This window comes from Lampetra planeri, chromosome 34 (assembly GCF_965212315.1).
Source record: "Lampetra planeri chromosome 34, kcLamPlan1.2.h2, whole genome shotgun sequence".
Taxonomy (NCBI): Eukaryota; Metazoa; Chordata; class Hyperoartia; order Petromyzontiformes; family Petromyzontidae; genus Lampetra; species Lampetra planeri.
The window spans coordinates 4935034-4960169 of record NC_136140.1 but is presented as its reverse complement, the minus strand read 5'-3'; the positions used below and the strand labels follow the sequence as shown (position 1 = coordinate 4960169).

The following is a 25136-nucleotide window of genomic DNA, read 5'->3' as shown; positions in this document are numbered from 1 at the left end:
AGGAAACTTTTACCAAACATCAACAAAATTTAGAGGGCAGTGTAGTTAGTGATACCATGTGAAATTTATATTAGATATGCAAGACATTCCAGTAAGTTTGTATTTACTTGCTCTATATTATTGTAAATCGATGCTAGTAAAGGTGGATATTTTTCACATATATAATGGTGCATTTACCACCTTTCCACCAGTTCCTTTATATTCAGTAGACACGTAACGACTTCCCATCCCTCTCCAAGTGATTATGATTCAGAAGGTGCACGGGGGAAGGACAACAAAATAGAGGTTTGTGTTTGGGTTAGGTCGTGTAAATATATAAATGTGTCGTTAAAACCCACCACCACCCGACACAGCCAACTAGTAAGGGTTGTCACGTAAACAGAACGTGGCCAAGCCACAACATTTACAATTGGCTCTCCAACACACCGGTGTGCTGTACTAGTGACGAATTGGCACGTTCTGTTTACGTGACAACCCTTACTAGTTGGCTGTGTCGGGTGGTGGCGGGTTTTAACGACCCATTTATACATTTACGCGATCTAACCCAAAACAATCTCTATTATGGATATTGGTCGCGAAAGTGAACGTGTTAAACGAAGGATAACAAACTATACGCGATGGCCACTTGGCTACCGTGTGAATTAAAGGATGGCACAACAGGAGCACTTGGCAGGGTAGTTTGGTGCGTACACCTTCTTCTCAGTGCCATACACAAAGTAGTCGTAGCTGACCCCCTTCCAGTCGTACACGACCTTCGTCAGTGGGATGAGGTCCACCCTGTGTCGCTGCCAGAACAAAGACAATCAGAATCAGAAAATGTATTTGTACTGTAGGAGGAATCCGATGAGCTATAAAGCTATTTTCACAGATGTTCAGTAGGGGCACGGGGTAAGAACGTTACAACAACAAACAATGCAAAAACACGATGGTGGTATAGCCTTAACAGACACAGGCATTCACAGGCATGGTGAAAATTCAGTATACAGGAGCAAACCAGTCCTCTAAAAAGGTAAAATCTCAGTGCCATAATTTTCAACCAGGAAGACCTCCACAAGCCATCGCCATCTCCTTCGACCCTGCTGGAGCATTGAGCCATTGCTGTCACGATGTATACAATTAAACCGCTTGGTAATGATTGAAGGAAATTGTTCTCGACAACCACTACAGGCTTCCCAGAAAAGTGGCACATATTTAGTCCAACCTGAAGGACGGATGGGTCGAGTGGAACCACGACTAAGATTTTAACTCAAGCCCTTCTTGGTTGTAAGCCACACCTGGCCAGATTCCCAACCCGCGGCCCCCATGGTAAACAAAAATAACTTCCACTCATGCAAAACTGCTGCACTGTAGAAATTTGCCAAATAGCCTTACTGTGGCCAAGCATTCATTGGAATCTGTGAGCTCTGCCGACTGGTCCCACTGTGCCCATGGTAAAGAGAAATCGCTACGGCATGCGGGGTCTCGGAGGCTTAAATTGGCCGCGCCAGCGTTTTCTCCGAGGCTTTTTCTTGCTGCTGATTTTTGAAATGCGCAGATTCCAAAAAAAACAACAACTCAGTGCTACGGGCGCAAAACTGAATCGAATTACATGCATTGGCCATCGCTCCCCCCCTCCCCCCCGCGCATGCAACCACCAGCGGCCGATTGCTCACAGCTGTAAAGTTCCTGTGGTTCTGTGGGTCTCCTCTGGTGAGCGATGGCCGAGAAGTCACACGTGGTTCCTGCGCGTAACGCAGGCAGCTATTTTTAATCCATTAACCCAATGCAGCTGTCTTGCAACGTTAGGGAGTTAAAAAATGTAGGTGCAGCAGATTTTGTAAACGTAAAAATAACATTGTATATTTTTTTCAGCAGGTCCGCTTTTACACGAGTAGTGAAAGCTCAACACGAGTGGTCTTTGTCAATGACTTTTTCCTCGGGTTGTGGTGGTAATCTTTCACAGGAAAAAAAACTATAAATGTGCACATATAAGTGGCAATATCATACGTACTAATGTTTATGTTTTTTTATATATATATGCATGGCGGTCGCTCATCCAGCCGATGCTCAACCTTGCTTAGCTGCCAAGATCTGATGGGTGTATTCCGGGCGATTTGTTTGCAGGCAAAATTAACACAAACGGATCCATCAATTGTCTTCTTCAACGTCATGAAGAGCATAATTAACCCCCCAGGATCGACATGTCAGCGGTAAGGCGACCCTCATCTAGATTTGAAGCTTTCGTGACTGCAAGGATTCATGTTCTTAGGTTTTTTCGGTAAAGTCATGTAGGTAAAAAATGTAAATTAATAAAAAGTAAAATAAATATATACATTTTATTTTTTTATCTACGTGACTTCAAAATTAATAAAAACAAAAATAAAAATATTAATTTTAATTTTTTATCTACGTGACTTTACCGAAAAAACCTAAAAATATCGACCCTCATCTAGCAATGGGCTGAGAATCGTCACTCGGGCTCAGCCGAGTGACGGCCTTCGTGTCGTGTGACAAAGCTGCACATCCACCTCCAGCCCCACCAACTCTGAACCCGCCCCCCCCCCGATAAAACTGGAACCCCGAGCGCAGCCGTTGGGGAGTGCGGTACCTGGCGGATGATGCGGCAGGTGCGGAACTTGGTCTGCATCTCGGAAATGGCATTCTGCGAGGCCTGTGTTATCCCAGGGTCTGGGAATCCTATCAAGGGCCACAGCTGTCGAAAAAACACAAACGTGCCCACATTACATTGTGTGCTCATGAAAACAACATATACGGTTACGCATGTTTTGATATCCAGCGTTTACGCTGCGATTCCTCGATTGGCTCTCATTTCCGAGGGCATTTCAATCCGCACCTGTGCGGTCATGAAGATAAGGGGATTTAATAGGTGGGACACACGCTACACACTCAAAGCTTGAGACAGACGCATCATTTCTCACGCCTAAAAATGGGGAAGTGCTCACAGTTGACAGTCGGGAACGCCTACTGGTGTGGCAAAATGCAAACAGTGCTTTGTGACAAGAAACGTTGTGCATCTGCTCCGAGCGATGGGTGGAGAACTCTGCCGAGAGTGCTGAATGGACTGCGTTACAGGGTTAGAGAGTAATGACCAAGGAATAAAGAGACACTCAGTAGTTATACAGCAGTGCTTTATGAAATGCCAGGGCCTAGGTCTTGCTGTGGTGCATCTATGTCTGTCCATTAACAGGCCGTGAAGGTGCAAACGGTGTGACATGCGCTGCATTTTTATTTATGTTTATTTCTAGGACTACTGGGAATTGTGCTAGCTTGGATCTCATAACCAGCTCCCATGACAAACTTGTCTTCTCGAAGTAGTCTAAACCAACTCAATGTCTACAATCAAATCACCTATCTGACCAAGTCACCCTAAATGTGCCCAATTCTGTTTGAACTTTGAAAACTAAGCATGGTTGAGCCTGGTTTGTGTAGGACTGCGAGGTGGCCAAAAGATAGCAGTGATGATGAGTGTTACCCGCTCATATGCATTTACTTTCTCCGAGCACTCTGATTTAGTCACGCATACCAATCACGCATCAATGGTATTCACCAAACATCCCAAAGGATGACCCTTCTGAAAAAAGCGTCTTGAGACCGATTGAGGACTTTCTAGGTAAGTAAAAATAATTATCACTTCCTGACCCCACACGCACTTCCCACCAATGAGGGTTGGGAAAAGGGAAATAAGGTATGGGGCTACACCACAGACAGTGGTGTAGCTATTCAGCGCACATGCAGTTAACTGCGTTGAGTCGTACGGGCAGGAGAGGTGTAAAACACGGGCTAAGAAAAGGGGAAAAGAATTTGAGATGGTGGGCATTTCATTCCTTGCACCACAGTCAATGCCAACCGTGCTACACCATACTTAATTTGGAGCTTTCGTGATTGCAGGAATTACTCTTTGGTTCTTTCGGTAAAGTCACGTATAAAGATAAAATAATAAATTAAATACTAGCATACGACGTTTAGTTTGCGACACAAGCAATCATCATCAGGTATAAATGAAATAGAAACACAAATCTAGTATACTTAGAAATACAACAGAGAGTCTGATAACATAACAGTCAACACCCTACCTGGTTGATTACGTTCTTCCTGAGAATGCTAAATTTGAGAGAGAGATAAAACACAGACCCAGAGACATATAGACAGACATATAAGTAGAGACAGATATCACAGAGATACATAGAGAGAGAGACGTACATAGGCACACAGAGAAACCACGTCTCTGTGTCGAGGCCTTAAATAGAGAGAGGGGGTGGAGAGAGAGGGAGGGGTTATAGAAATTAGCATGTCAATGAGTGGCACGCTGCCGAAGCTTGGAAAAATGAGGGGACAGGGAGAGAGACACACTGAATTAAATAACCTAGCAAAATTTCGAAATGTAATGTAATGCAACACAGAGAGTCGGTCAACACACAATTAACGCATAGACTGGTTGATTACATTTTCAAAGATTGCTAAGTTATAACTTTTTGCGGAGCCTTGTGGCTCAGGGAATCTGGAGAATGCGACTTGGGCCTTGGTGCTGCTCCTCTGACACAGAACTGGGCTGCCAACAGCTTAATTCCCAGTGGCTGTGGAAACGTGGCAACAGAGCAGTGACTCTCACCAACGGCTGCTCGTCCACAAAGAGTTGCTGGCCATTGGCTTCCTTGAAGAGTTTTGTTGGAAACCCAGTCTGCTCATCGGCCACGTATTCATAAAGCTCATTTTTCCTGTTCACGCCAAACAGGAGGGGAGAAGTGGGGTGATATTAAAACACAAATCCATTCATCGCAGAAAATGACTGAACTCCAAAGCCAATCTAAACAAACTACACAAAAGCAGGTTTGTGTTCCTTAGCAATATATATTTAAAAGAATAGAAACTTAAAAAAAACACAAGAGCAGCCCTTGTATTTTCATACGAACAAAAATGCAATGTATAATGTTTACATTTAAATAATTACAGGTATTGAATTGTTTTTTTTTCCTCCACTGAAAACATTCCTTTGCAATTAAATTAATGGTAGGTAACAATAAATCAGCAGCGTTGGAGTGCAAACAAAAATAATTGGTTGGCGAGCGGAAATATGCGGTGCCAATGCCGAGACAAAACCACTTCACTATTATTTTCTGCTTGACCTAAGCTGAGCAGGCATCTGGCACCAATCGACAGGTCAAGCAGATGCTACTTTACCTTCCTGGAATGAAACTTCTGCAAGTAGAACACTTCATTATTTGGTTTACAAAATAAGTTTACCCGCCAGCAGCAATAGTGGTGCTCAAATGATAATCAGATTGACATTCATACAAAGCTGTAGGGGGTTAAGGACTCACCTCCTTAGCTATTTAATGAGTTATCCCGATACAGGGTCACCGTCTGATTCAAGAACAATCATATTTGATGTTCAGGTAAATGGTAGCACCTACAACTGGCTGTAGAGTCAACATCAACCCATTACACACAACATACACACATCTAAAAAAAGTGGATTCTTGCACGATATGACGCACGTATTATGAGCTTAAGAATCGACATCAATTGATTAATCGTTCCATCACTTAAACAGCAGCATCATCTGGCTTCAATGAAGTGACCCGCTCAGGCCGATGTCCGATTGTGGTTGAAAACACTAAACATACTGCATCGACTACTTGGCAAGAGGTCTCACTGCCTTTTCTGCACGCTCCTGCACTGCCAAGGCATAGGAATGCAATGTTGTTAATTTAGTTCCAACGGTTTCTCGGCCAGTCCTTGAGACTGCCCGAGGGTTACACAGGAGAGGTTGAATTGAGTTTAGCGGTCTTACCACTTGACAGTGAGCGAGATGAAGAACTTGAGCTGGCCCTTCCCTACGCAGGTGTGGCAGGAGCACTGGCCACTTCCGCTGCAAGTCATGCACCTGTGGACCATAATCATCACTGTCGTCAATCAACAACGTGATCGTCATCGTATCATCATCTGGCTTTTCCTTGATTTTATAGTCATGGGTTCTGTCTCTATGTAGACAGTGTGAGTTATGCATGGGACTGTTGTTTTTTCCGTTATCGTTGTCCTTAACTCTGGATCTTTGTGTCCTGTTACTTGAAAATGTGCGCTCCAGAATTGGCTTGCTATTTTCTCCGGTTTCAATGGTTTGAATTTTTTCATAGTGATTTTTAAGAATAACTTTAGAATATAAAACTAAGATGAATAGCATCATGAGCTTTACCCGGAAATAACGGATTAGGAAAATGTATAGAATGGGCCACTCCACCCTTGAGTGAGCCCAGTATTTAAGAGCTATAGAAAAGCATTTATTGTCCTATATCACTGTCCCGCAACAGCCTACAACACCTGTTTTTAATTATGGTGGTCACCATGGTTGTTGTGGGCAGCAGCAGACAGTTCAGCAGATTCTACTGTTGTACTATGTTGGTACATCTCTACTCCCCAACTTCACCAACCAACACCGACCAGCAACGTTACGTATTATCAACTAACTCCCACGACCGCATGGCTTGTGGAGGGGCCTTCATCCAGCAGTGGACTGACAAAAAGTCCTGTACAATTACATCCATTGTCCATTCTAGATTCACATGTCCATGGAAGCCACCTGAATGTTTAATCACAGATGCTCAAGACGTTGTCTGCAGAAAGTGTCAAATGTACTATTCACTCATTTTTCCCCTGACAATGCAACCACAGTGGGAGAATCACAAAATGTAAATACAGAAAAAAGGCAGTGCTGCAATATATTTGAGGTCCGTGGCAACAGTGGTTTATAGATTGGCCGTACATCAAATGAATTTTGTGCAGCATCTGCACACAGAATGTTTTAAATCTTGTCAAGCCACCTGCTGTAAATTAACGCATTGCAAAAACCCAAAGCGTTTTCATTTTTTAAGCCATGAGTTTCCATTTATCTTTTAACCTGGCCTCTAGCTGCAAAAAAAGTCTATGGCAAGAGGATGATCAAACAAATTCCCCTTTGCTGGCACCGATTACATCTGAAGCACATTCAGCCCATAAAATACAAAAAAAAACACACGCACAAAGTAAAGCCCTCTGCCAACAAAAAAACTTTGATGGGAAATCAGATTGTATAAATCATGAACAAATTTTACATTGGGCTTACAACAAAGATTTGGGTTCTACCTAAACATTACATTTAGTCATCATTATTCGACTGCCCTTTATCTATCAACTGCTGGATGAAGCCTTGCCAACACCCTGTTAGTCACTGGGGTTATTGGACGATGCTTCACCACGGTTGTCAGTGCAGGTTGGTGAAGGACGGGGCCCAGGACCAGTTCATATATTACTCAGCATTGATGTTAGCCGTGGCAAAGAATTAAAATGAGGTATCATAGCGCAGTGTACTAACCCGTCAGCATTATTATTCATTTAAACATGGCAGGCACACAGTCTCAAGACTCTTTGCAGTTATGTCCTATTTGTAAAGGTGACGTTTGGCCAATTCACCTTTGAGTATCTTTGTTTGTGAATAACACTCCAAGGAAATGGCAAAGTGGACAAGAAAAGCATATAAATATGGTAACACAAAGTAGTGACCTCTTCAAAGCCACACCAGCAGTAAACAAATCCGCACATCTCATGGCAGATCTGCCCACTACATTTAAAGGCCAGCATGCGATTAACGGAACAGCGGCTGGACCACGAACAGCATAGCAGTAAACTGGTGAACTCAAAAAATCCGATGGAGGCATCAAATCGATTGAACGACACACAATAAGCGTGCATTGTGCATACAAAGGCCTCTTAGCCTTATCCAGACCATCGGCTCAGAAGAACTGAATACATGCCCATTATTTTGTCATTTAGACCACCAACTCAGAGTTCAGAAAAGAGACCATTCCAACAGGCAGCAATGAAACAGATACAACCGTAGATCAGGTTTTGTCCTCAATAGGACTCATCAGCACAGTTCATTTATCGTTCACTGCTGCCGTGTGCCGCAGGGAGCTCCGTATATGGAGAGGATTTTAAAGCAATCCAATGTGAATCAACCGAAGCAAATACTGTGGACATCGACTCAAGCTAAGTTGCAATTCAGCAAGGCGTACACAAAGAAGTTGCGGGCAAGTCTCACCTTGTTAAGCCCTGCCCACTGCAATGCGTGCACATCTCATCTCCCATTCTGCGCCCACTCCCGTTGCAATGCCAGCAAGTCACCTTAAGAGAACACATTTTGTTTATTTCAACCACATGTGCCCGAGGACTGAGAGAGAGGGGAAAAAAGAGATCTAAAAGGCACCCAAAAAAAGTGTTGGAACTAATTTTGTTTTAGGCGATGTTATATAATTCCTAATGGCAACATAAAATAAAACACAAGTGTAATACACAAACCACTAAAACTGCCACAAGGTTAATTTTTATTGTTAGAATTGAGATTAATCCGTATTTAAAACAGGTCCTGTTTGTGAGCAAACATTTGCTTTTGGCTCATGTCAATATTTAATTAGCAAATATGTGCAGAAAACCGAATCTCAATGGTGGCAAAGGAAACGAATCTAATTGATGTCTCTGCAGAGTTTAATGATTTGTGCCTCCACCTTCCTCCTCCCTGGTTATTTGATTACTCGTCACATTGCAGGGTCACGATTCGACTCTTTTTAAATCCTTTATATTAAGTTTGCTTGCTTGCTTGCGCGCTTACGACCGTGCAAATCTTTCGGTCGTTTTTTATTTATTTAAATCCTTTATATTAAGTTCGCTTGCTTGCTTGCTTGCACGCTTACGACCGTGCAAATCTTTCGGTCGTTTTTTAACCCACTTCCCGTGATCCAATCGAGCTAACATTTTCCACACAGACTCGTTGTGCGTGACAATTAATTTTTGTGAAATTTTTTTTGCAAAATGTTACACTTTTTAGGAATTTTTTTTTTAAATTTAATTACCAATTGCTTAATGCTGCCAGGCAATCATCTGACCCATAGGTGGCAGCCATCTCAAGCCAGAGGACGAGAGGACTCTAGCTGCCACGCATATAAAGGATTTATAGTGAATAACTTTGTTTTTACGGGTTAATTTTTTTTTGTTAACACTGCCGAGTTTAACGGCCTCCCGTGGCTGCAGCGGTCAGCTGAACCCGCTATATAAAGCATATGAATTGGAAAACACCGATTCTCACAAACGTTATACGATGCACGTATCGTTAGTGAAGAGATAGTCACATTCGACGTATGCTTCGATATGCCTGTCGTGCCAATGTACAAAGACTGGAGTAATGATTTTAAGCGTAAACTCCAAAGTAAAACTGTAATGTATGCTTTATAAAAAATGTGCTTTGTTCCTTCACGCTAAACTATAAGTCAAATGTTAACAAAAATACTGAGAAAATAATTAACGTTAAGGAATGCCGGAGTAAATGCCCTTCTACAAATTCCAGGGAGAAAATTGCAAAATTTATAGTTAGTGTAAATCACACTTCGCTCACATCCATTTGAAAATAATAATCGTAGCCAATTAATGAGGAATGTAAATATAACTAGATATATATACACACACACAAGCGTCTCAATGCAATGACTGTTCACATATTTTTATAGATGTTTTTTTCTGTAAACGGAAGTAACATATTCCATCACTATTATGAAATCCAAACACACCATATTTGTTCAAATACTTTTCTTCGTGCAACTTCCAATTGCGTTCACATATACTGCATGATGGGCATCACAACTTAAAATGCGATTTCCGCACATTTTTTTTTATAGACTTGTGGCCAAACCAAGAAATGCTAACAAATTGGGACAGATGAGAAGCTTAAGACCGAGCATGCAACTTACTCTTCCAAGGGCTGTACACTTTGAGCACGGCTTGCGTGCCATGCCAAGGCAGTCGTTGCAAGGCTGCAACGGAAGAAAACAAAGCGAGTCAGCGACGCTACAACCAAAACACAAAAACAAAGTCGATTGATGTGCGCATTCCCAAAGCGTTTCCTGAAACGTTTAGTCGAGTGGCGCGATGGTAGCTGGTGGCGTTATCGAAAGGAAACTGCGAGGTGGTGTAGCACCTCCGATGTGTTTTTCGGTTGTACCGCGTGCTGTTCGGCACGATGTCCGACTGTATGAAGCACCTCACATTTTCCCTTGATGACATGAAGTTACTAGCTGCTGCTGCCAGTACAGATGGCGCCACAGTGGCAAGATGTTAACTACCTCGCCTGGTATGCAGGAGGTTGTGGGTTCGATCCTGGAGTTTGCGTGTTCTCCCTCTGGTAGCGTGGATTTGTCTCCGGATCCTCCGGATTTCCCTCCACGTTTAGAAACATGCGAGAAGAGTATTTGGCTCCTATAAATTCCCACATGATAAGCCACTTCGTTGAGCTATCATTTGTGGCCAGGTCGTTTCTGGTAAAATAAAAAAAAATAGTTTAAATAGTTTATATAGTATGATGTAGGCCATCTAATGTTTATTTATCATGTAGGGCTATGGTAGCCAATGTATTTATTAATTTATTATATGAAACGGCAGCAGCAAGAAACTTTATAGAATCAACGGAGAATGTGAGCTGCTTCCTTCAGTTTTCTGAAGCAGCTCCCAGCATGTGAAGCAAAACGTTGGACATCGTGTTGAATAGTGTGCGGTAAGATCCAAAATGCATCACAGCGCTATGCAGCACAAGCGCAAAAACCTTTTAGATGTATATGGATATATACTACATCTGGCATGAATGCATTTTAATCTTGACTTAAAGCTTTCGTAACTTGCAGGAATTCATATTTTTTGGGTCTTTCGGTAAAGTCACATAGATACGTGACTTTAGACACGTGACTTTACCAAAAGAACCAAAGAATATGCATTTTAATCATTCCAGGGTTTTGCAGGATATACATTTTTTTAAAAGTTAGAGGCACACATCTACTTCACAAAGAGAACTGAGAGGGGAGTAAAATGAATTTGAAACACGCTGGGTGCCTATTTAAATAACAGCTCTTAACACTGACGTGATAAAAAAAAACTGCTGACTAGTAACTCAAGGAAAATCCTCATTATGTAGAGTTTGAGGCAAAAAAAAAGAACTGGACATGTGTGTGTTTAAAACTGAGTTCACCAATGACAAACTTAAATTGCCTTCGCAGGGCTGACGGGCAGGAATGCCGTACAATATATGAAACAAATAAGTTAAGAGGAATTCACTGCTGAATGTTTTCAAGAACAAATTGGCCTATCTTAAATCATAAGCAAACGCACGATTTGGTGATTCTGCATTCTGGCAATGGTGCACAAGCAGACGCAACATAGAACTCAACACATTTATCAATAACACTGTGGCCTAAATGTATAGCATATACATTTACATGTCTTTATACTTAAATTAAATAATGGAATTAACCAATATAAATATAAGTGCTATGAAGATGGACCATAAAATATACATATATTTTATTTATCAGGTAAAGCCCACTGAGTTTATTAGCTCTTTCTCAGAGGTGACCTGGCCACGCATGATAGCTCATGGAAGTGGCTTATCTCATCATTATATGTCGTAATGTATAGTTGCAGACCTATGCCATTTTAATGTTATAATCCCTTGTTCATCATGACGTCCTTTTTACTTTGATGTCTCAACAGCATGACGGAGATCGCATGACGTGAGGGTTCTGCCTTTGTAGTGAGGGTTGTAAGGTGACGCCCAGGAGGGGGCGCCTCGGCCCCCCATGTGGAGTGACGTCAGCTGCTAATTATTATTAATGGGGGGGGGGGGGGGTGTCCATTTGGAGGATGTAACCTTATCATGATTATTAATGAGGGGGGCTGTTCGATGTGGAGTTACGTCACGAGTGTTGCACACAGACATTCTTGGCTCATTATAGTAGATAATAATAATGGGGGTGTGTGCATTTGGAGGACGTCACCTGCTCATGAATATTAATGAGGGGGGCTGGTCGATGTGGAGTGACGTCACGAGCGTTAAGGACAGACATTCCTGGGTGATTATAGTAGGTATGCTGGAATTATTTCCTACATCTTATAGGCTTGTTAAAGTGTTCCACTGTTTATCTGATAATATATACCAAGAGTGAAATGCCACATTCCTGTGGTAGTAGATACTGCATTTTATAGATTCAGATACCCAGCGATATATCTGACAATATATTATTATGCTAGTTTAAAGAAAACCTCATTTATTTATAAGAAAAATATCTGCATCTTAATCTTATAATTCAGGTAGAAGTGTTCACACTCGCGAGCTATCCACTACGCAGATTAAATGCAATATCTTATAATGCATTATAATCCTATCTCTCCTTACACAGTCAAGCCACCATATGTTTTGTGTTTGGGGGGGTTCACAAATCAGTGGTGATGTAACAAATAGTAAATCTTGTAACGTTTTCGCAAAGCTGCTGCCCCCGTATTATTCTGCATGCCACCCACAGCTGTATTTAGCGCCACGGTTGAAATTGAACAGGAATCCTAATCATTTGGCCGAAAATCAGTCACTTTTCTGCAAGAAAGCCTGTTTCGGATGAGACGTAGCACTTGTGGCTTGCGGTGGCGGCACAATCCAAGGGTATCTCATCCCCCGCCTGCCCCCCCCACCCCCCATTGCTCCATTCCGCTTAGCGAACATTTAGAGAAATAAACAAAACCGACAATGTGTGTTTCCATAGCCTCCCATCCCTTGTGCTCACAGGTTAAGCTGGCGAACGAGTGGCTGTATTGTGACAAGTGTTACACTGGCGATTTGCAAAGCAAAAACTCTTTCGTCTCCGTTCCTGAGGAACAAAATGTGCTTACTCCATGTCATAATTTACCGTGTCAACTAGTGTGACAAGCAGTGTCATGTGCTAAGCACACAAAAATTCACCCTTCCAGCGTGGTTCTATGAATTGTCCCGAATTGGGGTTGTGGCTCAATTCGAGCATTAAGTATTGTTTTGTCTCATTTATACTGTTCATCTCAATTGGTCCATCTTCTTCTTGGTTCTTTCGGTAAAGTCACGTAGAATGGAAATAATAAAATAATAAAAATAAAACATTATACAATTTTTTATAATATTATAGAATTTTATTATGTTTTATTTATTTATTTTTTCCATTCTACGTGACTTTACCGAAAGAACCAAGAAGATGAATCCCTGCAGTCACGAAAGCTTTAAATCAAAATTTGGTCCATCTTGTTCATCGTTTACAGCCGTTCGTCAATTTATTCGTAAATGAAGCCACTTCCCACACCATGTGAAACACTTTACCCATGCTGCTCATTCAGACATTAACTGATCGACTAATAATACGTTTGAAATCCACCAACCCGAATAGAAGATGTGTTGGGAACAGGCACTTTTTTCTTGTCCGGAGTGAACATGCTCGGGGTATTGACCAAGATGTCCCACGGCAGAGGGGCTGGTTCATAATGAACAGCTTCCGACGGGTTCCCTGTATGCCATCAAAATGTTAATTACAACGACTAAAACTGAAATGTCATATATTACAAACACTTCATATTAGCCTTTGAACATCACAGTGAAAGAGACAAAGCTCTTCTTGTTGATACAATAGCAAGGCTTTGTGTTCCGGACAAGCTGACACAAGTTTGAAGTTTCGTTATTAACGGCGCACTATGGTCCAGTGTGCCAATATAGCGCTCTCGTGATGTATGTACGATGAATTTATTTCGCACCGTACGTAGTCAACCGTGATAATCGTAGGTGCGATGCATTGCATTGACATTGTAAGGCAGTGACATCACCAGATCCCTATTTTGTAGCTACGAAATAAAAGTATATTAATTATTAGGCTTGCCTTCCTTTAGCACAAAGCCAACGTGAAACATCTGAAGGATGCGTAAACAAAAAAATATGCTAACAGATGTATGACAATGTCTGAAAAGTTTGGCGAGTGCATCTCTGACATTTTCCAACTTTATAGGGTGTAAGTAAAAGCACAGATTGGATATAAAACACAACTCTGGTAAGCCTTAGAATGACATATTAAGAAAAAATAAATTTAGCATGCTGAGAAACATATATAGAAAAATATATCCAAATGCATTTTTTTTTATGCTTCATGAATTTTTTTACGAAACGATAAAAGTGAGTTACGGTACCGCTGAACGGCTCGTGTTCCCAGGCTGTGGTCCGCTCTTCGGTGAAAGTCTCCAGATGATACTACGCAAATAAAATAACACCAACAAGATATATAGATAGTTGTTCATGAACCGCGTCTGAGTCGTGTAAACCCATTGAGATTTCCAGCAGCTATGATACTTTTAAAAGCTGCTTTGGTGTTTGAGAATGCTAAAATCTACATCACGATGGCCCGATGGCCATATGGGTGCTTTAAAACGTGTCTTTCAGTCACTTAACCGACCAACTTTTTAGTAAAATTGAGCGGGCTTGAGCAGGTGGGCAAGAATAACTACCAGGTGACAACCAAAGGAGAGAATGCGCCCAAAAGGTGCATCCATCGTCAGAGATTAATCGATGAGACCGGCAAGTGCTCAGTGGATTGTTGCATCGCAAGATCGTGAGTGATGGCAACCCGCCTGGGGAGGCGGCCTTCATCCAGCAGTGGGATTGATCATGGCTAAAGATGATGAACCACTCGGTAAGAATGAGCATACATTTTGGGGGGAAATTTGCATCTTGACGGAACAGCCGAAACACATCGCCTTGGCGATTTGCACCATCACTGGTAATGGAGATATTAGCACAGTTTCACTCAAAAAAAATTTCAATCACTCCAAGTGTGATGAGAACTCAGAAGCTAAGCATGGCCGAGCCTGGCTAGTGCTTGGATGGGCGACCACCATGCACAGACAGGTCGTCATAGGTCTTGCGTGGTTACGCAGTGGGCAGCACAAGGCGGTATAGTAAAATCCATTGTTGTACTGTACTTCAATGCTCCCCACCTTCACTGACCTGCCCTGACTAGCAGCAGTGTATTAACAAAGAGGCTGTACATATACATTCAGTTCATCAATCAGTGCATGCAGGAGGAACAGAGACATGCGAGATTGTAAGGATAATGATTTTTATGTATGGGCCGTTTGATCAAATGCCTCAGAATCTCAAAGTGCCTCAGATCAGATATTATACAGGAAGGAACAACAGTTCCACACTGCCCACCAGGGATTATTTGTCTGTCTGTCGTGCATAGCCACGCCCTCGATTTGTATTTCATAGAGCGCTTCGGGTGGGCTCAGCACCACGTGACGCGCCACCCCACGCAACTTGCGCCGCGTGACACGGATCGCACGAATGCGCCGTCCAACCAAGTTCCTACCTGCCCACTCCGAAGGAACGTGTTCTCAACCGTCCCATCGCCCGTCAGCCATGAAGCCAAGGGGAACCCAGTGGCAGCTCTCCTTATGGAGCATTTGGTGTGTGCAGCACCAGCTTGCAAATGGGTATAGTCTGCCAGGAAGGGGTGATGTTGGTATGTGGTTTTCCCAATTTAAGTAATTTGTCAGTAGTTGTTCAAATTTGGCAAAGTTGGACCATGACGCCGGCACACACGGGCCAACTCTTCTTTTGAAGAATGTTAATGGCTTCTTTAACGTCCACCCGTTAATACTCCCGCAGAATCGTCGACCATGGAACTGCGAACCTCTGTGACAAGTGGCAAATGCGCTGCCACTCGTTAAGGAAGACCTGAACGTTATCTAGGACTGCTAGCGATGAAGGCACGCTCACCCGGTAGGTGTTGTGTGGGAGGAGCTCGGTGAAGACCATGCCATTCACAGGCTCTTTGCTGTAGCAGCACTTCGAAGAGACAAACTGCATCAGCGCCTCCTTTGCCTCCTCCTCGCTGATGGCCGGGATGCTGTGTGGTGACAAACATTGATTAATGGATATCAATCACGAGCAGAAAAACTGTGATTCAGAGGGCAGCCACCCCTCCCACTTCTCTTCCCCCTCCTCGACCCCTCTTATCTCTGTCACCTGTCCCACTCTTCCCCTCTGTCACCCACCCTTCCTGTATTTAAGATACTTCCAGAATTGTCCTTCCTTCAGAGGTTAACTTCCTCAAATTTGTTTTCCCACTTCGTCTTGCATAAGATTATTGTGCATCAAAGGAAACTTTTTATTGCTTCTCCTGGAAGATGTTTTAGTGGAGGTCTTCCTCTTCTTCCAGATGCCACTTGGCTAGATTCGAAAGAAACGTTTTTTGTTTGTTCATGAGTTGATTGGCAAACTGGATTGTCCTTCATACATAATAGACAATGAGTCATTAAATAATACATAGATGCCCTTTATTTATTCACTGATCGACAAAATACTTTTTCAGGAAGGTCCCGCATTCCACACGATTGTTTGGCTTCTGGGAGGAAACTGGAATATATGGATAAAACCGTGAGTACTACAACAGTGAAGCTCTACACTGCCATCTCTTGGTCAGAGTTTGGAAGTTGCGCATCGTTGTACGATCCACCAACCCTCACATCCAAAGTGCTAGACTGAACAGGTGTGTCCTACCATGCATTCAAAACACAGAGTATGTTGTTATAACATGAAGCCTTGGCTGGCAGGGTATCACAGTGGAACCACTCGTGTCTCAAGGCGATAAGGCCTTGGGTTCAATTCCCAACTTAGTACACCTTTGCTACGTTTAGTTTACATGTTGCCCCCTCTTCTGCATGAGTTTCCTCCAGGATATCTGCTTTCCTCCCATAGCAAAATTAAATCCCAAACAATGTAACCGGTATTGGCCAAACATGCCAATGCTGAAAACATTATCTGCAAATTACTCAATTGGGATTACACACAGCAGCATTCGCTCTCAACTCCGAAGAATTGGTAGGACCCTCCTGATAATTATACGGCGAATCTAAATACTTAGAATCAATTAGCTTGGTGCTCAGATAATTTACCAATGTTCCAGATGGCCATTTGTTGATTTTATAGAGAATATAAGCTAAATGTGCACTACACTGTAGTTTGGAGAGTATAGAGCAAAGGCTACTGGTCTAAATGACTGCATGGAGATCGCAAGATCATTTTACACCATGTATACATTAAGTATGCTCCATAAGATGCCACTGAATGTTCCTAATTCATGCTAATTATGAACTAAATATTTTAGTAGGATGATCTGGACCACTTTCACTAGCCGAGATATGTTTGGCAATTATGTACACGATTGTATGCTAATTATATACAATTTGAATTTATAAAACGAATATATGCAACAACATCTTGAAGTACCAAATAATCAAGATTATCTAGTGCTTGCCTGTGACCATGCGCTCGGTTTTGTGCAGCTTCTTGAGATGTGTGGCATGAATTCAAATAGTAAAATTGGACACGTTTTACTTAAGTGTGGAGATCCAGTGCCATCTGGCTGCAGAGAGCAAGAATGGCAATTGTGCTGCTCATGAATATCTTTGTTGCCATGAAGACATCTTGCACTTTTGCACTTTGAAAATGAATGGCATATGATGTAGCAGCACTACGCTCAGGAATTATAGCCTTAAAATAGGGCACCACCATTCTTATTTACAAACACTGCCTTATAACAAAAAATACATAGTTCGTTTAAACCATGTGCTGCCCATCCACACACACAAAGTGTGCAAAGACAAATATCCCCTGTATAACCTTGTAGACAGCCGAAGCTTTTGCTATTTGCAAGCATGAGCAACTGCTAAGGCCCGAATTTGGGGGAGATGTGGCTTAGCAACAATGCCCAGTTGCCTTCGTCTCCCCAGAGCTTACATTTATACACTGTACAAAGCACTCATTAACAGATAAGCCAACCCTACAGGAGGCCCTGCACCAGTTCAGATATCACGTGGCAAGCAAATATACTCAGGTCGACAGGTGCATATCGTAGTGAGCTAACCATTGCACCACTGGTCCAAAGACAAAGATCACCCCGTTTATCTGTTTGGGCAAGTGCTGTTAGCGAGCACCTATGAAGGCCAGTACGTTACACGAGGGGTGGGTGGTCAGGACCATGCCTTTGTCTCCCCGGCGGTGATGTTTACACACCGCACCAGGTACTCATTTGAGGCTGAATCGACCTAGAGGAGGTCCAAGACCGGTTCAGATAATCGTCACTGGCGTTGGCCGTGAGCGGGAATTGAACTCGGTTTGGTCGGGTTTGTAGTGCAGCACACGGACCGTTGCACTACTGCTCCCCACTGCTTCCTCCACACACATGTATACATCATGGACTTGCAAACCCAACTGTGACTGTCAATACACACCCTCATCACACTCCTCTCCACCTGGGCCTCGCAAATGCCATACAGATCTTGTCTTAATGTATAAAGTGCCTTGACCAAGGCGCTGAATAAATAATTTGATTTCGATTTAAAGCTTTCGTGACTGCAGGGATTCATCTTCTTGGTTCTTTCGGTAAAGTCACGTAGAAGGGAAGTAATAAAATAATAAAAAAATAAAACATAATAAAACAATTCTCACGACGTTTCGGCCACAACGCAAGCAGCCGTCCTCAGGCGAAGAATGAGACATTATCAAGCTAGGAGCTTATATAGGTGTAGCGAGGAGGAGCGCCTTAACAAAAGAATGTGCATATGAAGAGGAATTTAGCATACCAATGGGCAACGTGTAGGAGGTGGGCGGAGGTGTTTCAAAGTCCCATTATGCCCATGCATTATGCAGGATCAACAGCACCACGGGGGGGCGCAAGGAACAGCGTTAATAAAGGAAAGGAATGTTAATGATATGTAGCTGCATTTACCAAACAACCACGTAGAAAACCAAAGTAAAAACTACATAAAAAACTAAAATATAAACTGATACTTACTATACTCTACAATAAGCTGAGTTACTGTATGAGGCGATCCACATATACAAACACAGAGACAATTTTAACCGAGAAGATGGATTCAGGCTTAGCAATCATTGGAAGGACGTAATAAACCATTTCGATACACATTAGGGTGAGTTGAATAATACATAGTGTTATATTAAAATGTATAAAGTATAAGGTGGTTTACAGCAATACAGTATATAATTTAACGTTGGGTTTATCTATGGCAGTATATAGTACTGTATATGATAAGAGAATAAAGTTTAGATGGAAGTATATTTTATTCTTCTTACGACGTAGAATTGTAATTTATTATTTGTTGTTAGTAACTCAGCTTATTGTAGAGTATAGTAAGTATCAGTTTATATTTTAGTTTTTTATGTAGTTTTTACTTTGGGTTTCTACGTGGTTGTTTGATAAATGCAGCTACATATCATTAACATTCCTTTCCTTTATTAACGCTGTTCCTTGCGCCCCCCCGTGGTGCTGTTGATCCTGCATAATGCATGGGCATAATGGGACTTTGAAACACCTCCGCCCACCTCCTACACGTTGCCCATTGGTATGCTAAATTCCTCTTCATATGCACATTCTTTTGTTAAGGCGCTCCTCCTCGCTACACCTATATAAGCTCCTAGCTTGATAATGTCTCATTCTTCGCCTGAGGACGGCTGCTTGCGTTGTGGCCGAAACGTCGTGAGAATTGTTTTATTATGTTTTATTTTTATTATTTTATTACTTCCCTTCTACGTGACTTTACCGAAAGAACCAAGAAAATAATTTGATATTTGTACAGCAAACGTGTGATGAGATGTGTTTATGAGAAGGATGGTCGTACATGAAGATGTTTTTCATGAAATAAACAATGATGGAAGAGACAATGAGTGGTTGATGAGTCAGTGAGTGAGTGTGATGAATGGGTAGGAAAGTTGGGAAAGGGGATGGTGGTGTTAATGATGGAGGGGGAAGAGGATTTTGGGTAACGGAGGGAAAATTTGTCAGCTTTAAGAGAAGAACGAAAAATGGTCAGTGAAGCTGATTGTTTGACGTGTCGGGGCAGCTTGCTCCAGTGTAAGGGGGCCAGAAGCAAAAACGAATGGACTCGTGATTGGGCACAAGGAGGATGGGGAATAGACAGGTATCTCCATCTCAGCATCTGGAATATTGCTGATTATTGTGTTGGACTGTAAATTGGGCTGTGTACGTATTTGTCCACCTTGTTCCCCCCCCTCCTCCCCTTGGTAGGTTCTATGCCTACTTAAGCCAATCACGATAATGAGTAGCTACAAATTTATGATAACCAAACTTGATTGCCTTGCCACAGCTGAAACCTGTGAAGCATTAAATAAATACAATTTGGATTTACATTGTGCCTAAAGCCAACTGGATTTAAAAATGCTGCTGTTGTTGTCGGCATTGTCCTTCTTGCATGAAGATGATGTTGCCGACAGGTCTCATGTCTTGCGTGTGCGTCTGTGTCTGTGTGGACCCATATGTGAACGGCAGCCTTTCCCACTTGTAGCTTGATGTTTGAAGGAACGTTGCCACGTTGAGATTTTAATTGTTCAAGAAGCTGGACAAAAGTTTAACGTGTGCTTTAGCGAACCCTCTGAAAAGGGGGTATATAGATAATATACTTCATGACAAGGTGTGATTGAACAGAATTCGTAGAGAAGAGACAGTCAGCAATGGGTTAAGGTAAAAAAAGAGAAAGGCTTGAGCATGAACTTGAACTGGGGCAGGAAGTTCGTTGCATATATGACAGCAGGAGAGAATTCCAGACAGTGAGGGCAACGGCAGAGAAGGAGCGACATCCAAGCGAGTGAAGGCCGACTTAAGTATTTTAATAGGAAGGTTTGGTTGCAGGATCAGAGAACAAATTAAGGGGAGCAGAGTGATATTTGAGGGGAGAGATAGGCCAATCAGCTATTGTGTCCACACTTATTGTCATACAATATATTAACATTTCAAGGAGCAGCCCTTTTTTAGAGCATATCTATATATATAAAATCGCAAATCCGTCTGTCTGTCCGTCTGTCTGTGTGTGTGTCTGTCTGTCTGTGTGTCTGTTTGTCTGTGTGTCGCCGGACCATACGCAGTTTCATTGGACGGCGGTTGCCCCTGGCAACGGGTAGCGACGCATTCGCTGCGGGGTGGACGCCATTTTTAATTCCCGTTAAAAATATGCGCACGCATTAACACGCGACTCTGAGGTAAATTCATCAAAGTTTCACGTCCTCTTCACTCCCCCCCCACCACAATGTGTGCAATTACTATTATAGGGTCGGTAGATAATAAAATGATAGCGATTAGACAGTATTATTGTAGCGCGGGGGGGGGGGGGGGGTAACGGCCCCTGTACCCAGCCTCAGCCGGATGGGCAATTTAGGCGAGGCCGGAGGCTCTGCACGGTACTAGGCCTCGACACCCCACCACACTATAGGCCGTACATATTACTGCACAGCGGCCCAGGAGATCGTGGCTGGGGGGGGGGGGGCAGGGGTAGCAGCCCATCTGTGTATATATGTAAGGTTATTAAGAAATATATTTTTCACCCGGGCAACGCCGGGTACTTATGCTAGTAGATAAATGAAAACAAGCAATGAACAGCCTTCATAAGCTGCCAAAATACATTGCCATTCCATCTGTGGGTTTTTTTTTTAATCACCGTTGCTAAGCACAGGTCCAAAGCAACAAACATTACTGCTGTTTCTTTATTATATTTCAACAGGAGCCCGGTACGGAGACATGAGAGTGGGGATGGGTATAGAAAATCCGCGGACCTCAGTCCCAAACACTACACATCTGGGTTTAAAGCGGGGGGGGGGGGGGTAATGTTTTTTGAGCTGAGCAAGGTTATGAAAAACCTGATCGGAGGGATTTCCAAAGTCGAGAGGTGCAAGGGAAGAAGCAGGTACACAAAGTGTTTTGACCCGCTGTGCGGTAGTGTGCGTTGTCCTCTGGGAACTTAAATACCTGTAGGTCTGCGGAGGGCCATTGGGCCGTGGACCCGGCTGTGGCAACATCCCATCAGGAGGTGGCACATTGTGGTCTAGGAGAACACAAGACAATAATAACACCACTCTCAGTTGTGTTCCTTCATTGGACCGGGTAACAACACTTACCTGTGGAGTTCAGTCAAAGCAGGTCACGTACGTAGAACTTTTATCGTACCGTACGTAGCCAACAGTGCTAATTGGAGGTGCGTTGGAATGACAACATACTAAACACAAAAAGCAGTTCTAATGAAAAGTTTTAAATCTGGAACTTAAAAGTGCATAGCTCCAGCGGCTTCCTAAGATCGTAAAGAAGGGCGTTCCAGACACCCGCTGAAGCGCATTTGCAAGCGGGTGATGCATTGACCATCTTTGTTCAATAGCCAGGCAAAAGCCATGCATGTATACAAGATTTGTACATAAGCATGTACAAAGACATATATATATAATGATAACATAATAATAAATGAAAATAACTAAAAAACACATTTTAAATAATAATAGATGCAAATAAATAAATTAAATCACGACGTTTCGGAGGCAACACATGCTTCCATCATCAGGTGTAAAAAGCACAGCAAAATAACTGTAGTCAGAACAGTTATTTTGCTGTGCCTTTTTACACCTGATGAAGGAAGATTGTGTTGCCTCTGAAACGTGATTTAATTAATTTATTTTCATTTATTATTATTTAAAAAATATATTTGTATTATTTTATTATTTTCTACCTACGTGACTTTACCGAAAAAACCTAAGATATGAATCCTTGCAGTCACGAAAGCTTCAAATCTAGAAGCATGTACAAGTATTTTGTCATCCCTGCACTGTGGGTTGTTAGACCATAACTACACTATGCAGAGAAAGTGGGGGTTGGTGAAGAAATGGAATGTAGATATGGCAGCATACAACCATGGATTTTGCTGCACTTCTCTCTTCTGCACACCACATTGTCATCCCCCGCCCACCCCCGCAGCCTATAACACCTGTTTAATACATAGTAGTCACACAGCCAATCACTATCCAGGCTCAATTATGCTTAGCTTCTGAGACGTGATGAGATCAGGCGCGCACTCTGGGTTATTTGGTCATAGGCCAAAGCAGGTGGCTTTTCCCAAAAAACTGGGTTATAGTGACATGCAAACAGTCCATCAAGGTGCTAAAGTTTCGTGAAAGGAAAAGTAAAAACATTGTGGATGTACACATATAGCCGTTTCTGCAGGATATCACCATGGCACAAGCCCTGCCATATGGGGTTATACAAATGGCTGCGTCTGCACTTTCTCACATGTGAACAACCCTTGCAAACGCCGGTCGTCACAAACCCACCACAGTACAACTTTTCACATTCACCAATCTCTCCCATCGAAATGGCAATTGAGTCATTACATGAGGTACATGTTTTTTTGGTTTAGAATGGAAAATTTCCACGTGGAAGAGAAATATATTTGAATCAAACACATTTGTTATGTAATTTACTGCCCTTTTTAAATGTATTGTAATGTTTGTGTTATTATGTTAATGTATTTAATAGCCTATTTACGTATTTATTTAAGGCAACTTATTCCAAAGAGAGGTTTTCGTAGGCCAATATCGTTATCCGTGAAATTTTATATTCACGAGCACTTCGGGAAGTTAGCCCGCGTCGCGAACTGGCCATACTGTACTTCGCCATGCTGGTTAGTGCAGGCTGGTGAAGCAGGAGTCAGGGTTGGGAGGGGTGCTCAAGATAAGTTCTGATATCACTCACCACTGGTGCTAGCCATGGCCAGGCCAGATTGTTTATGTTAATATATTCATAAATATGTATTAAACATGCTCACTGAATTGTTTTACAGCATATATAATATATCAAAATGTATTTTTAAATATACCTAAACATATAGTTAAGATGATACCGTATCCAACATTTCAATGGCCAATTTCAACGAGTGAAATGTAAAACGAGAAAATATGAACTATTTCACATTTGCTGATGACATTTTCATGATAGCAAACCAATGGAAATGAATTACAGGAAATGATAACATTAACTCAAGGAGACTGAAAATATTTCTGTTGGGATCGACATACAAGGAAAACATGAAGATATGTTTATAGCTATATGTATGTATGTTGAGCTTCTTTTGCATCGTACGTAGCCAACCATGCAAATCTGATGTGCACAGGCCACCTGAGCGCTTCTATGAATATTGCAACAATGACCACAACGCTATTTTAGAATACTCGGAAATGCCGTTACACTCAAGCGACCAGCAACAAACAACACTGCTAAATTCTAGATTTGAAGCTTTCGTGACTGCAAGGATTCATACTCTTATGTTTTTTCGGTAAAGTAGGTAAAAAATTAAATTTAAATTAATAAAAGTAAAATAAAAATCACGACGTTTCGGAGGTAACACAAGCTTCCGTCTTCAGGTGGAACCGTCACAGCACGATTGCTGTATCAAGTACTTGATACAGCAATCGTGCTGTCACGGTTCAGCAATCGTGCTGTGAAGGTTCCACCTGAAGACAGAAGCTTGTGTTGCCTCCGAAACGTCGTGATTATTATTTTACTTTTATTAATTTTAATTTTATTTTTTACCTACATGACTTTATCGAAAAAAGCCTAAGAGTATAGCACTGCTAAAGTTGTCATAGACATATCTACCTTTCTTGCGGAATATTCTGTGGATGGGAGTGGCGAAAACCAGAGTTTGGAAAGCCCCATCACGGACATGTCGAGGAAGCCATACAACAGCTCCATGCGCCGCCGTGTGGTACTGGAGGGGAGCAGAGGCAGTGACTCACCAGGGCCCATGGGTGTCCCCTCGTAGCCGGGCATGTTTGGCGGGGGTGCCGACGGCGCCGAAGGCATGGATGGAAGAGCTCCCGCTTCTCCTCCTGTCATCGGGTCTTGCGAGCCTGCGATACGATCCGATACAACAACAAAAGCAAAGAGTCACCCGACTTCACAGCTAGCAGCAGCTGCAGTGCTCGGTGCCAGAAACTAAAATCTCTCGGCTGAGCAATTTAAGCTAGCGAGAAAGTTAAGAACCGATGTCCTACCCATTTACAAATGATAGAGATCTCATCAGATCCAGGAAAAATGCAGGCCAGTGTGTGTCGACAACTAACAGATAAATTATATGTAAACAACACTTGTAAACAGCAGAGGACAGTGCAGAAAATGCCATTGTTAGCATGTTCAATCCTCACCACCTTCACCAACTAGCACTGACCAGGACGGTGAAGTATGATCGAATAACCACCAGACCAGCATGGTGCGGGAGGCCCTCATCCAGCAGTGTATTGATACAAGGGCAGTCCAAGTGCAAACATAATTTTTTTGGTTTTATTCACCACTTTACCATAAAGCGGTGTGTCATACAGAAGCAGGAATAAATGCAGGGGGCATTTTAGTGCTTCTAACATTGGACAACTTCAA

At 42.4% G+C, this 25136-nt stretch overlaps 1 protein-coding gene across 3 annotated transcripts in view; it reads right to left on the bottom strand.

The window, feature by feature from the left end:
- Positions 1-506: 506 nt before the first annotated feature.
- The window catches only part of SSUH2 (ssu-2 homolog), a 44631-nt gene continuing 20001 nt past the window's right edge, over positions 507-25136 (bottom strand). For all 3 annotated transcript variants that reach the window (XM_078610566.1, XM_078610567.1, XM_078610568.1), the window contains 11 exons: positions 24500-24613; positions 21690-21765; positions 15629-15758; positions 14041-14101; positions 13246-13370; positions 9774-9836; positions 8075-8157; positions 5792-5884; positions 4610-4715; positions 2588-2692; positions 507-785 (listed from right to left, as the gene is read on the bottom strand). In XM_078610566.1, the coding sequence (XP_078466692.1) occupies positions 642-785; positions 2588-2692; positions 4610-4715; positions 5792-5884; positions 8075-8157; positions 9774-9836; positions 13246-13370; positions 14041-14101; positions 15629-15758; positions 21690-21765; positions 24500-24613 (1100 nt within the window). In that variant the 3' untranslated portion in view covers positions 507-641. The remainder of the gene's footprint in view (positions 786-2587; positions 2693-4609; positions 4716-5791; positions 5885-8074; positions 8158-9773; positions 9837-13245; positions 13371-14040; positions 14102-15628; positions 15759-21689; positions 21766-24499; positions 24614-25136) is intronic.